The following is a 13,830-nucleotide window of genomic DNA, read 5'->3' on the forward strand; positions in this document are numbered from 1 at the left end:
TATATAATTCTAAGAACCTTTTTGTAAACATGAAATATTTCATAGGATTTTTAGGTTTGTTAAATGAACTATACTATATCCACACAATAAGAATAAAAAAGCATAAGAATGCTATGAACAGCTATGAAAAGATCTCCAGGCTACACTGTTAAGTGAAGCAAGCAAGTGGAGAAGCCTATAAATAGTAGGCAGCCCATTGTATAGAAAAACGGTGCAGGCAGGAGGTAGAAAAAGAACATATGTTCATATTTGCTAATCTTTGTATAATATAAAGAGAGATAGGCAGACATGTAGGAAACCTAGAAAGCTAGTGTCCATCGGGGAAGTCAGGGGAACAGGGTGGATGGGGACATAGGTGGGAGCAAGTTTTTCAGTGAAAACTTTGTCATTTTGATTTTCTAAACCATGTTATCTGTTTGCAAAATAAAATTTAATTTAAAAAATAAACATGTTAAAAAGTCAAGGCTGGCCCAGATGGGTTCACTGGTAATTCTGCCAAACATTTAATGAAGAAAATATACCAATTCTCTACAATCTCTTCAAAAAGATAAAAGCAGAGGGAATACTTTCCAATTCATTCTGAGGCCAGCATTACTCTAATATCAAAACCAGACAAAGACATCACAAGAAAAGTACAGATCATGAACATGGATGTAAACGTCCTCAACAAAATAATAGCAAATGGAATCCAATAATGTATACAAAGAATTATACACTGTGACCAGGAGGGATTTATCCCAGATATGGCAAGGCTGGTTCAACATCTGAAAATCAATCATTGTAATCCATCACATCAACAGACTAAAAAAGAAAAAGCACATGATCATATCTGATATGATCAGATGCAGAAAGAACACTTGACAAAATCCAACATCCATTCATGATAAAAACTCTCAGCAAACTAGGAATAAAGGGGGAACTTCCTCAACTTGATAAAGAATATCTACAAAAACCTACAGCAAACATCATACTTAATGGTGAGAAACCAGCTTTCCCACTAAGATCAAGAACAAGTCAAGAAAGTCCCATCGCACCATTCCTTTTTGACACTGTACTGGAAGTCCTAGTTAATGCAGTAAGACAAGAAAAGGAAATAAAAGCTATCTAGATTGGGAAGGAAGATATAAAATTGTATCTGTTCACAGATGACATGATTGTCTACATAGAAAATCTGAGAGAATCGATAAAAAAAACCTTTTGGAACTAATAAACAATCATAGCAAGGTTGCAGGATATAAGGTTAATATTTAGAATTCATTCACTTTCCTCTATACCAACAATGAACAAGTGGAACTTAAAATTAAAAACATTAACATTAACACCTGTTTCATGAAAGGGCCATGTATGCAAAACAGCTGAAGGGAGCCAAGAGGCCAAAGAATAAAGCAGAGAAGTCCAGTTTGTAGGTTTAAAGAGTTTAATATGGAACTTACACACAGAAAGCAGTCTCAGGCAGCAGCAAGACAAATGGATCCCCGTGCCTTCCACGCCCCAGACTCTGTGTTTTATAGCAAAAAGCAGTGAAAATGAGTGGATGATCAAAGAGACCAGCTGCCAGGAGGCTCTGGTGCCAGAGCAAGTTAAGAGAAACAGAGAGGGGGCCTCACTCCAGAGAACAAATAAATGAGAATCCTGTGATCAGCCCAGAGCTCTGTGTTCATATTCCAGAGCTCACTGGGGGAAGTGGAAACATTCAAGGAGCCAGGTTTACCCGGATATCAAGATGGCAGATTGGCTTTTTTTAAGATGGAGTCACTTATGGTCTGTACAACACCCCCAAAATGAAATATTTAGATATAAATCTAACAAAATAAGTACAAGATCTATATGAGGAAAATTACAAAACTCTAATGAAAGAGAGCAAAGAAGAACTAAATAAATGGAGAGATATTTCCTGTTCATGGACAAGAAAACTCAATACTGTCACGATGTCAGTTCTTCCCAACTTATCTATAGATTAAACACAATCCCACTCAAAATCCAGCAATTAGTGGATACTGACAAACTGATTCTAAAGTTTATGTGGAGAGGCAAAAGACCCAGAATAGCCAACTCAATACTGAAGAACAAAGTTTGAAGACTGACAATACCTGACTTTACGATTTACTACAAAACTACAGTAATCAAGACAGTGTGGTATTGGTAAAATAATAAGCAAGTAGATCAGTGGAATAAAAGAGGGCCCAGATATAGACCAACATAAATATAGTTAACTGATCTTTAACCAAGGAGAAAAGGCAATAAAAATGGTCCTGGAACAACTGGACATCACATACAAAAAAAATCAAAGTAGACATGGAACTTATATCCTTCACAAACACTAACTCAAAATGGATCGTAAACCTAAACATAAAACACAAAACTATAAAACTCTTAGGAGATAATATAGGAGAAAATCCTTTGGACGTTCACAGCACTTTGGATCAATTCAGTGATGGTCAACCTATGCTGCTTTGCAGGCACCTGTGTCCAGCTCTGTCTCTCCTGGATCATTGGGGGCATCTCATACCCTGTGTAGTACCTAGCAGTGTCATGCCCAAGGCAGGCCCAATGAAGGTTAGATAAACATAAGAAATCGTAATGGAAACCTGGTTCAGAGGTTTCCTGAACCTGGGGCAAAAGTGTGAATATACAGAAAGGGTGCTAGGCAAGCTTCAGGGTTAAAAAAAATCCGGGTAGTAACTGGGCATCTGGAACAATAGAAACCAGGGGCTCAGTGGCCCCAAGGCAGAGTCTCAATCTCTGCCATTCCTTGCATATCAGCTTCCTCCATTTCATGGGAACCAAGGCCACCAGCCCAGTTAACCCCAACTTCCCTCAGCTTCTAGGGGAGCTGGTCTCTCCCCTTTCTTCAAGTTGAGTTTGAAATATAGGCAGAAAGGTTTCAGACAAGCCAAGCTTGGGCCCTTCAACAGAGGCCAGACAGGCCTGTTTTGGTGACAAGGTCGTTCCACCAGGACCAACTGCCTGTAATGAGGGGAGGGGCAGCCCAGGAGAGCACACAGTACAAGGTAGGGGTGTCCCACTGGGAACCTGTGGAACATTTCCAGTAGTGTGGCTTGCTCCACACACAGCCTGAGGTCCGTTTAGATCTTCACGATCAGAGAGTGATTTGTCGAGGTGGCCTCACCCCAATGGTGATAGTAGTGATGAAAAGCACAGCATGGCTGGTGGCCTTGTCTGCAGACTTGGAAGGGCAAAACCTGTCACACAGGTGCTGCCTCCTAAGTAGGGTGGGTAGGTCCTCCCTGGATGCCAAAGGGCAACTGATGCTTGGCAGGAAGGAGATGGGGCTGACACCTGCACCCTGACCACTTAGGAAGAAGTTCATTCTGCCCATGCAAGAAAGCCACACCTCACAGGTAACAGGCAGATTGTGAAAACAGATGCAAAGTCAGGTTTTTTTCCAACAGAATTATTTTAAACCACGACTAAAAGCTGTTTAAAGACTCCCTAACAGTTTGGTGCACCACCCTTGCCCCTTTGGGCCTGACCATTGTTCAGGCAGGCCCAGCTCCATACACCGAGAGCTTTTTCTGAGGACAGAAAGAGCCAGGGAATTTGCCCTGGGACCAATTCATGACCACTGACTGAAGGGAGTAGCAGACAAACACCCACAGCCCCAGACACCGCCAGAGGCAAGTTCCCTAGCAGCCCTTGACAACGCACCTGGATGAGCTGCCTCCTCCTCCAGTGCTTCTTGGGATCACCTCCCACATAAACCGCTTGTGCCTAGTCTTTGTCTCAGGCTCTGCTTCTCAGGAATCCAAACAAAACCACCACATTGTGGTAGAGGAAGCAAGTGCTACCATCCAAAGGAGGCACATAAGAAGACAGAGGGGGCAACCTTGACCACAAAGGCTCAGACACCCAGTTCAAGGCCAGAGAGGTACTTACTCACAGGAGCAGATATGCATTAATCAAATTCACAGAAATGGAGAATAAAATCACACGGTGCTTTTAATTCAAAATAAGAAAGATAACATCATGCAGGCCAGACCTCTTGCACCCACTTGATGGCACCTTCTCTCCCTCCATGAGGGAAGCCCATGATTATCTCAAGGTTGCTTGATGGGCATGTGCTGGGCCCAAAAGGACCTACAGAATCCCCCTTGGGAATGACTGAAACATCTGTGAACTGTGGTGGGGTTGGACACCGAGCAATTCCTCACTGACAAAATCCTTGTTGATGATGTTGCTTAAGTGGGTGAAAAGGCAGGGGCCAGCTCCCGTACCCTAAGAGTCTCACACTCCTTTTGCACTGCAATGACTGTGGGTTTGGAAGAAGGTGGGCTGTGTTTCAGGCAGCTGCTCCTTACTACCCCAGCACTAAGGCTGGTGGACTGTTTGGGGCTGGCTGGTAGGGATGGGAGAAAGTGGGGTTAAGGACAAGCAGGGCTGGCCCACTGCAGCAGTCTGAATAAGTCATGTGGTAGCTCCAGGCACAGGCTGTTCTGTGATTCCTCCCCTCCACCTCTTCTGCCAGCTTGCCTCATCCACTTGTCCTGGGTGTAACAGCACACGAAAGGAGGAGCAGGCTGGGCAGGAAACAGATGCCAGGTTTCAGCTGGTTGTGTGTCCAAACATCTCCCCTTCTCCCTCCTTGCCCTGGCTGTGTGTCCAAACATCCTCAAACTCCCAACCCAATGAAAGGTCAACGGGGCCAGGCAGCACTGAATTCTTTCTCCAGGCTCTGGACAAACTGGTCGTTCAGGAAGAGCAGCTGACCATGGGGCAGGAAGCGGGTGAGGATGCCTTCGATTCGGTCAGCCCGCAGCAAGAGGTTGGTTCCAGGGGCCAGCAGCCGGAGGTGGTTGAGAAGGAGGCGTGCCAGCAGCCGAAGCGCGCCCTCAGCAAGCAGCAGGTTCTCATGTACGTCCAGCACCAGAGCAAAGCCTAATGAGAGCACACCCAGCCACACCACTGTCCGAGGCTCCTGGAATGGGTCCCCGGCCGCCAGGCGGAAGGCCCCATGTGGGGCCTCATGCAGGGGCACTGGCTCATCTGAGGACTGGGGCTGCAGGTCCGTGGGAGGCCGACCAGATGCCTGCTGCTGCAGCCAGCACATGGATTCCACCTGCCTGGGGAGAGTGGGTAAGTCACTGACTTCTGTCATCCTTGTGACCACCTCTGGAGCTGGAAGCTGTCATTATCCCCATATCTCAGATGTAGAAACTGAGCCCCAGAGAGACTAAGTGACCTGCCTGGGGCCACAGAGAAGGAAGCGTGAGCTAGAACCAAAATCGAGGCTCCAGCCTCCAGGCCCTGAACCATTTCATTTTGTGTGGCCAAGAGAAGGCAGATTTTGAACACAGCTCCTTCAGGTGGAAAAGTGTAACAGGGGAAGATCCTGACCCACCTGCTTCAGAGAGGTCTCCTCAATGTAAAGAAAAGCAACGATGAGAAGTGGTATAAAAGCTACATCCAACCTTTCCACCCATGTCCCATCCTGCAACCCTCTCAAAAAAAAAAAAAGACCTCCCATTTGGCCAACAGGCTTTTGAAAGCACTCTATGATCCCTCCTGAACTGCTCTCCAATTTGGGCTGTGCACAGACTGGTCTTAAAGGTATCTATTTGGTTTTCCATGCCACAGAAGTGGGTAGAGGCCCAGAGGAACAAGGGGATGGCAGAAGGCTGACACAGGACTGCCTGAGAATGTTAATCCCCTACCCAGAACACAAAGGGACCAGGAGATTCTGGCACCTGCTGGCTCCATCTGGGATGGGAAGGTCCAAGGCCAACTACCCAATCTGCAACAGTGTTTCTCAAACTGTGCTCTGTGGATCCCAGGCTTTCAGAAGGTTCTGGGCATAAAGAGTTCCCATGTACCACATATTCTCTCCTCCTTAGATTACAAAGTCTACAGGCACACTAAAAAGGCCCTGAGGAAAAAAATAAATAAAAAATAATAAATAAAATAAAAAGGCCCTGAGAAGTCAAAGCATCTCTAATATGTACCAGGGTTTGACTGCCTATAGTCAAATTCTAACTTTATTGCTTTCTAGCTGCATAACCTTGTACAGATTGAGTTCCTTAAACTTTCTGTACTTCAGATTACTCATCTGTAAGGTAGGGATAATAAATGGACCTACCTCAAAAGACTTACATAGATTTAGTTAATATACACACAAAATGCTCAGGACATATATGCTTAGCAACAAAATTCAGGCTTAATAAACACTAAGTATAATAATATTATTATTATTATATTATTTTCTTTAACCTTTTTTCACATAACCCTTGTGAACAACTGTAGAAGACTCTGGAAAATACTATTCTAAAACTTTCTCTCTGCTTCTTAGTTCTCCAGTTGCTCTGTGCCCCCCACCACCAGAAAACCTTTCACAATCCAGCATATATGTTCAATGAAGGCACGGAGCTGGACTGGGTTGTGTGGTTACCTGGCCACAGCCAAAATCTGTTCCTTGCGGAGGAGCCTGTCCCTCTCAACACCATGTGGCCTTGGGTCATCAGATGAATTCTCAGCACCAAATACACAGGAGTAGAGCACTCGACAAAGTCCCGTGTCCTCGGCCTGTGCGGCTTTCAAGGTATGGATGAGAAAGGCATGGACCATGGCTCCAGGGTGGGTGCTACAGGGAAGACAGAGACCTTGATGACTGTGAAACCCAGCAGGGGAGGCAACCACGGAAAGGGTCTGGCAGTATGGCTGAAGGCCAGTGTGGCTGGTCCTCCTCTGACACCCAAGACACACCCCTCTTTGAGTAACACAGCCGCCCAAACTCAGTTCTACAAAACAACAGGCCAGGAATTTTCAAAAGTGTCAAAGTCATAAGAGTCAAGGGATGCTGGGGAGCTGCTCCAGACTGAAGGAGACAAAAGAAACAGGATAGCTGAAGGTAATGTGTGTTCCTGGATGGGATCCTGGGCCAAGAAAAAGGTAGTTTTAATAAAGGGCATTATTAGGACAACTGGAAGTATTTAAAGATGGACAAGTTAGATAAAAGTTTTGATTAATGTTTCCTGATTTTGAAAGTAGGGGAATGGCCTTGTTTTTTAAAAATACGCACTGATATATACCCCTAAATATAGAGGTAAAGGAGCATCATATCTGCAACTAACTTAATTAGCAAAGGGTACACGAGAATTCCTTATAAAAAATTCTTAAAATTTTAAGTTTGAGATTATTTCAAAATAAATACTAAATAATAATGATGATGATGTCTGGCTGGTTCAGTGGCCGGCCCACGGTTGAAAGGCAGCGGGTACACAATATGCAGGAATTCGTAATTAAGGGTAAATAGATCGTCGGTTTAAACTGGTCAAACAGTAAGGTTCGCGAAGGTGCTTTGAGAACCGGAGCCCGCTGACCTGGCGCTGACCTCCAGTGACCTTCTAGCCCTAAGAATACGTAATCAGCCGTGGCCACCGCGGCCGCCCCCATAGAGACCCTTTACGTCACTTCCACGCGCAACCCTTACAGCGCAGTGCATTTGGGGGGTTGTGGTTCCTTGCTCCAGTCGGCTAGGCGCAAGCGGGATACTCCGCCCTGAGTGTGTTACCCCTGCAATCCTCGGGCCGCTGTCCTCGAGGCGTAGCACTCACCCTTCCCTCTGCGCTCGCGGACTTCTACGAGCAGGCCGCTTCGCTCGGCAGCGGGGGAGCAATGGCGACTGTGCGACCCCTACGTGCCTGCGCACACCAGTCACGGGCGCGTGCACGAAGATGACGCGCGCTGGGTGGGCGGGGCCCTCACATCCAGTACGCTGCTCCAGGTGCCAAGCGAGGGCAGTTTTTCGACGACTGGGCACAGGGCACCGGCGACCTCCATAATCGGAGAAATGAAACGTTACGCCGAGCTCCCGACGTTACCCACGCCCATCACTCCGGGGTGGGGTACACGGAGTTCCCTCTCGAAGCCCTAGACCAGCCGAACCCCAGGTCACCCTCCCTGGCGGCCGCGAGGGGGCGCAGCAACCCATCCCATGGACCTTTGGCTAGAGGCCCGCTGGCGGAGTCATCGCCAGTGGGTTGCATTGGGACTCCCGCCGCCCCTGCCAACCGTGTGAGGCTCGCGGGTCCTGAGCGTGCAGGGCCGAGTTCTCAAACTGGCCACTATGCGTGGGAATCACTGGGACATCTGATAAAATGTAGATTCCTTGGAAATTGTGACTTTGGATGGAAATATGCATATTTGGGCAGTTTGGGGACCAGATTCTGGGTTGTGGGTTCCTGCAGTGAATTAAAACTAGAGCTCGGTTTAGAATAGAATGATTCAAACTCTGGTCCCAACCCAGTCACCAGCAATGTGTCCCTGGCAGGTCAATCATTTCCTTAGGCCTCAATGAAGCCCATAGGGTTTAGTAGGCTGACCAGTTTTTCCTTTAACATTCTCACTTCTAACAAGTTCCCTCCTTGACCCTTCTTTGAGGGAGGCCTTCAAAAGTGTGGTAAAGAGACTAGTACCTTAAACCTGAAAGGGGCACTACCAGGTGCCAGCTTCTAGAACCCTGCAGTGAGGTAAAAGCTTGGTCCAAAGGTGGTGTGCACCGCCTACTCCCCTCTCCCTCGCAGTCTGTCTGGGTCTCAGTGCCTGCCTTGGGTACCTTTCTCCTCCACACACATACTCCTTTACCTCTTGGCCTTGGACTGCTAGAGTCTCCCCAGATATGTCCAGTGTTTTGTGCCTCACAGCTCACACACTAGCTGTTCCCTCAGCCTGAAAGGCCTATTCCTTCCTTTTTTGCCCTTCAAAATATGCTCAGACCAAAACTTAGGAAAAGCCTTCCTCCCCAAACTGCCCATTAGCATTCAGCTATCCCCTTTGCACCCATTGTGAGGGCCTGCCTATAATAGCAATGCCTCCCCTGGAGTTATGTCACTCAGCTTCACTCCCCAGGGCCATGTACAAGGCAGGCCTGGAATTAACCTGAACACACTCCTTGGTGACTGAAGAAATGAAGGACAGGGCGGGGCAGCCCAGGCAGGGACCCCATAGCCAGTACCTCCAAGTGTTTATACTCTGGGCCCCTCTGGAAGTGGGGGACACTGAAGGGAGGCTTGAGGAGGTGACCGGCGACTGGCCAGGGCATGTGTGCATTTTGACCACAGGTACAACATATAAATATATTTGTAGGTGGAGGGGCAGACCTGGAGAGAGTGGGGCTGCAGCCACAAGGCTGGGGTTGATGTTGGCTCAGTTCCTGGTCCCCAGGCCCTCTCTCTCTCAGCCAGCACTCATCATGTCTGCCAGCTAATTACAGCAGGGAGCTGGCAGAGATCTTTGGTTGCTGGGGAGCACTTAGCATCTAAAACAGTATCCCAGCCTCTGTCCATTCCTCAGACAGTGAGTCCAGTCCAAGTCCCAAGCCACTGGGGGGCTGGACTATGTGAAAGACATGGAGGAGACAGCAGTGAGAAGCTGGTCTGAGCCACTGCCCTGGAGGCAGTGGGGGACCCAGATAGAGGTGGTGTCCCCATAAGTGGGGCAGACTCAGGTGCCATCCCACGTTTTATAGCCCTCAGCCAGCTTGTGCCCCTGAGATCAAAAGCCATGTGCTGAGGACAGTAAACAGGAAAGAGCCCAGGTCTCTGAGATGTCGCAGAGCCTTCTTGCTGAGCGAGGGGCACATACTTTAATTTTGTTAAACTGATATGTAGAATTTCTGTTATAGCCTAACTCCTTTCTAAATGAGGCAATGTGTGGAGTGGGCAGGATGGAGCCCAGCATGTAGTAGGCAGTCAGTAAATCCATAAACGTTGACAACTATTAATCCAGAGGCAGAACAGAAAAGCAGAGCTGGAAAGAAGGTGAAGCCTTCTGGTCTAGTGGCACCTTGGAGGCAGAAGGATGGACAGGCTGAACTTCTCAGAGCTTCCTAGAGTTACAAGACCTGCCCTGAAGATAAAATGGAACAGTCTGAATGTGTTAGGGGCAATGTGTGTGCATGTTCACATGTGTGAGGCTTTTATAGTGGTTACCTTAGAGATTGTAGCAAGGCCAGGCTCAAAATTAATATGTATAGATGTTGGTTTGTGGGGTATGGATAGAGGGGGAGTATGTGTGAGAGAGACGGAGAGGAGAGAAGGAAAAAAAGTAAAAGCATTACGCAAAAATTAACAGAGCTTGAAGGAAGCAGATAAATGGCTGGATCTGAGGCCTGGCCCACCTGCCTGGATGGGACCTGGGGGCCACACCTTCCCATTGTTTCCTTTCCCCTCCCTTTGGCTGTAGGCAGAGGTAACCATCGCCCCACTACCCAGCCCTGCTCTTTTCAGTGGTCTTCCAAGTTGAGGTGTGTAGGGTGGCAGGGGTGAGGGGGGGATGGAGGGTTGCCTGCATTCTCTTGCATCAGCCCATTTTCCACACCCTTACCCTCCTCTGCTTTCTACCCACATCAGGGTAAGGCCTGCCCCACAGTGGCAGGCAGCCGGGTGCTTGCCTCTTCTGATACCCATTGGTGCCCACCACTGGGATGCACTTGGTGACTGATAACTGACTCAATTTGGAAAGCAGGTTGCACCCCCCATCTACCTAAGCACAGCAGGGTCCTGAATTACTGATGGGCAGCCTGGCTTGGGAAGTTCTGCTGCTTCTCCCAGACATCAGGACCAACCCTCAAGTCCTGCTTACACACCTCCAGAAACTGGGAGCTCACTCTCTCAGAACCACTCAGTTGGTTTTTGACAGCTGGAAATCCCTATCGATGATTTTTATAGACCTCGAGACTTTAGGCCACACCAGTCAAGTCACCACCTACTTCTGGTGGTGGGGAGGGCAATTAGGTGGAATCTGCCAGCCTCAGGCAGTGAATTTTTTTTATTTGACTCCCTGATAAGGATATCTAGGCATTTCTCAAAGATTAGAGCAGGAAACAAAGAGGAAGAGGGGATCTGCTTTTTTTGAGAATATAGGCAGGCTGAGACTGGGTGGATGTGGTTGCCCCAGAATAAAGGGAACCAAAGTTGAGAAGCCTTCTTTTCGTTCCCCTCCCACCCCCTGAGCCAGCTCAGAAATAATATCACCCTGTGTGGACTGGTTCCCATGGGTCACCTAGATAGCTTCTTCCTCTGTCTCCACCCAACCCCCAATTCACAGCCTCCTAAGTGATACCTGAGCTGGTGCAGTAGGCCACCTGCCTCCAATATACAGGGGCCGGGTTTTTCTTCTGTAACCCATCACCCAGGGGCTTGTCCATGTGCAGAAGGGTAAGGAAACTCCTAGGCTGGCTCCTTTTAAAAAAATGGTTTTAGGTTCATACTTATACCTGTCTGATTTTATAATCCCCACATGCCTTAAATAATAACAGCCATAGCCAACTCTTATATAGCACTTGCTGCAGGCAGGCCCTATTCTGAGTGTTTTACAGACACCAACTCATTAGATCTAATCCACAACCTGTTGAAGAAGGTGCTTTAATATTCCTATTTTACAAACGAGAAGATTAAGGCACAGTAAGATCAAGTAACTTTCCTGATATTACACATGTGCTAAAGGAGGTGTACATGTCAATAAATTTCAGCCTGCCCTTTCCCTAAACTTGGGGTCCCCTTTTACCCCTGTCCCCTCACAGTCACTCCAGGGGGTGGCTCAGTCCCCACCCCCAGCTCTGGGAGGCCATAAACCCAGCACTACTTACTCCCTACAACCCAACCCTGGGAGCTTCTTCCCACCCTGATTGGATGACCTCCTTCCCCAGTGCTCCCGATCCCAACCGAGGAAGCTCCCTCCCTCAGCTCTCCCCTTAGGGAGCCCCAGGGCCCATGGAAATAGTCTTGGCTGAGCCCCAGGAGGACGAGTCCATGTGTGATTTGCCCTTTCAAACAGCCTCACTTCCTGCAGGGCCGAGAGCCAGGAGGCCCCACGAGGCAGCTCAGGCCAGCCACGTGAGGCCCCTTCCCCTCCCGCTGCCCCAGGCCCTGCTGACTCAGAGCCTGGCAGCTGCAGTCGCCACCCTGCTGTGTGGCCTGGGTGGGGCAGAGGCAACCCCAGAGGCACTGCTTGGCACCCACACAAACTCACAAGTGGGTTGGGTGGGATTGCTTCTTACCTTCTGTCCCAAAACCAAGTGCCTGCTTTGAACAATAGATTGAATAACTTCATGTCATCCAACATTCTCTCAAGGCCTGACTTCCATGACCGCAAAACAGCCCCTTCTCCATCATTGCTCAATTTTCCTTCCCTTATTGTTTCCAGATCCCAAGTGGCCATGGACCTCCTTGTCTAAACACCCTTCCTTTCTGTACCACAGTTTATTGCCTCTGGAAAGCAGGGTGTTCAGTCCCAGGGATAAAGACTTTTTAGAAATCATAAGTTTTCTAGATGGTTGTGAGTTGTCGTCAGTGGATGGACACAAGCCAGCGACATACAATTAACTCCAGAGTCAGTTTAACTTTTTAAAGAATCTGACTTCAGAAAAAATTAAGACTAAGGCTAATATTGCAATATATGAGAGTCAGAAAACGGTCAGGGTCTTTGATGCTCAGACCCCTACTACTACCACGTCATGGCATGTAGGTTCAGCCTGATAATAGAGCTATTTGCTATACACAACAATCAGATTTTCTGGTTGAGAGAGATTAAAATTTACCAATTTTGATGAGAGTATGGAGCAACAGAACTCTCAGCCACTGCTGCTGGGAAATAAGTTGGTACTGAGATTCTGGAGAACTGTGTGTAAAGTATAAAACTGAACATATATACTATGACCCAGCAATTCCACTCCTGGATATATTCTCAGTACAATTTCAAATAGTCCCAAATAACACATGAAGGGCAGAATGAAAATGTTCTATATCTCAATTGTGATAGAGGTTATAGAACTGTATGCGTTTGTCAGAACTCACAGAACCATACACTCAAAAGGGTGAATTTTACTGCATATAAATTTACCTTAAATTTTTAAATTTAAAAACCAGAAGAAAAAAGTAGCATGAATAATTCAATTTAGGAGTATATGTGCATAATGGAATACTGCAAAGCAATGACTAAGAATAAACTGCTAAGGAAACATGAATGGATCTGAAAATCATTATGCTGAGTGAAATAAACCAGAATGCAAAAGAGTAAGAACTGTATGATTTCATATAAAGTTCTAGAACAGGTGAAACCAATATACCATGATAAGTTCAGAACAGTGGTGACCTTGGAGTTCAGGTAACTGGGAGGGATTTTGAGGGAGCCTCCTGGGATGTGAGGAAGTCATGTATCTTGAGTTGTGTGCTGGTTCCTCAGGTCTGTGCTCTATGCTTAAGGTGTGTGCCATTGAGGAAATGTTGATTGTTCAAGTTAAAAAGAAAACATTGTTTTTTTTAAACCGTCATTGCAAGTTACCCAGAGAGCAATTCAGATGATGCTCAGCCCTCACACGTGCCTGCTGACTTGGCCAGGCCTGGCACAGGCCAACTCCCTGCTTGGATCCAGCCCCACGCAGCTCTTTAACCATGTGAGCTGGGCTGCACGTGGCTCCTCTACGGCTGGAATTCCTGCCCCACCCTGGCCCAAGCAAAACAACCTTTAAAGTTGGCCAGGAGCCCAGGATTTTAAACTGTTTCCTTGCCTGTTCCTCCCCTCTTTATGAACATTCAGGAGTAAAGTTGTAGCTTCTCTTGCTGGTGGGGTAGGAGGATTAGGGCACGTCTGCCTCATCCCCTGAACTTCCCAGGGGGTCCTGGCCTGAGTTGGAGAGTTGAACCCTTGGTGCCCCCACCCCCAGGCCCAGGCCCGCACCTCCCTCAGGGTAGATGCCAGCACCAGGGCCTTCTCTTGGGGAAATGTTGTCTCCTGGCTTGACCGAGACCACTGCCCCCCCTGCCACACACACTCCTGTTTCCCCTGCAAAATGAGCTAAAAACTGATTTGGTGAGC

At 47.6% G+C, this 13,830-nt stretch overlaps 1 protein-coding gene across 2 annotated transcripts; it reads right to left on the bottom strand.

Annotated features, from left to right (window-relative positions):
* Nucleotides 1-1,403: 1,403 nt before the first annotated feature.
* On the bottom strand, nucleotides 1,404-7,824 carry AP5S1 (adaptor related protein complex 5 subunit sigma 1). Of its 2 annotated transcripts, none has more exons than XM_039863804.1 (3): nucleotides 7,569-7,824; nucleotides 6,404-6,595; nucleotides 1,404-5,081 (listed from the first exon to the last, which is right to left on the bottom strand). In XM_039863804.1, the coding sequence occupies exons 2-3, from the start codon at nucleotides 6,577-6,579 to the stop codon at nucleotides 4,655-4,657; spliced, it is 603 nt and encodes a 200-aa protein (XP_039719738.1). In that variant the 5' UTR covers nucleotides 6,580-6,595; nucleotides 7,569-7,824; the 3' UTR covers nucleotides 1,404-4,654. The 2 variants fall into 2 exon arrangements, with proteins under 2 accessions (XP_039719738.1, XP_039719740.1); XM_039863806.1 differs by having other exon boundaries at nucleotides 7,445-7,583.
* Between the last annotated feature and the right edge of the window lie 6,006 nt (nucleotides 7,825-13,830).

This window comes from Pteropus medius, unplaced genomic scaffold, assembly GCF_902729225.1.
Source record: "Pteropus medius unplaced genomic scaffold, Ma_sr-lr_union100, whole genome shotgun sequence".
Lineage (NCBI taxonomy): Eukaryota > Metazoa > Chordata > Mammalia > Chiroptera > Pteropodidae > Pteropus > Pteropus medius.

Excerpts from the sequence above, each read along its gene's own strand:
- AP5S1 (XM_039863804.1), bottom strand. The coding sequence starts at position 6,579 with ATGGTCCATGCCTTTCTCATCCATACCTTGAAAGCCGCACAGGCCGAG. Across the intron at positions 5,082-6,403 it reads CAGATTTTGGCTGTGGCCAG|GCAGGTGGAATCCATGTGCT; the intron begins GTAACCACACAA and ends CACTCTCCCCAG.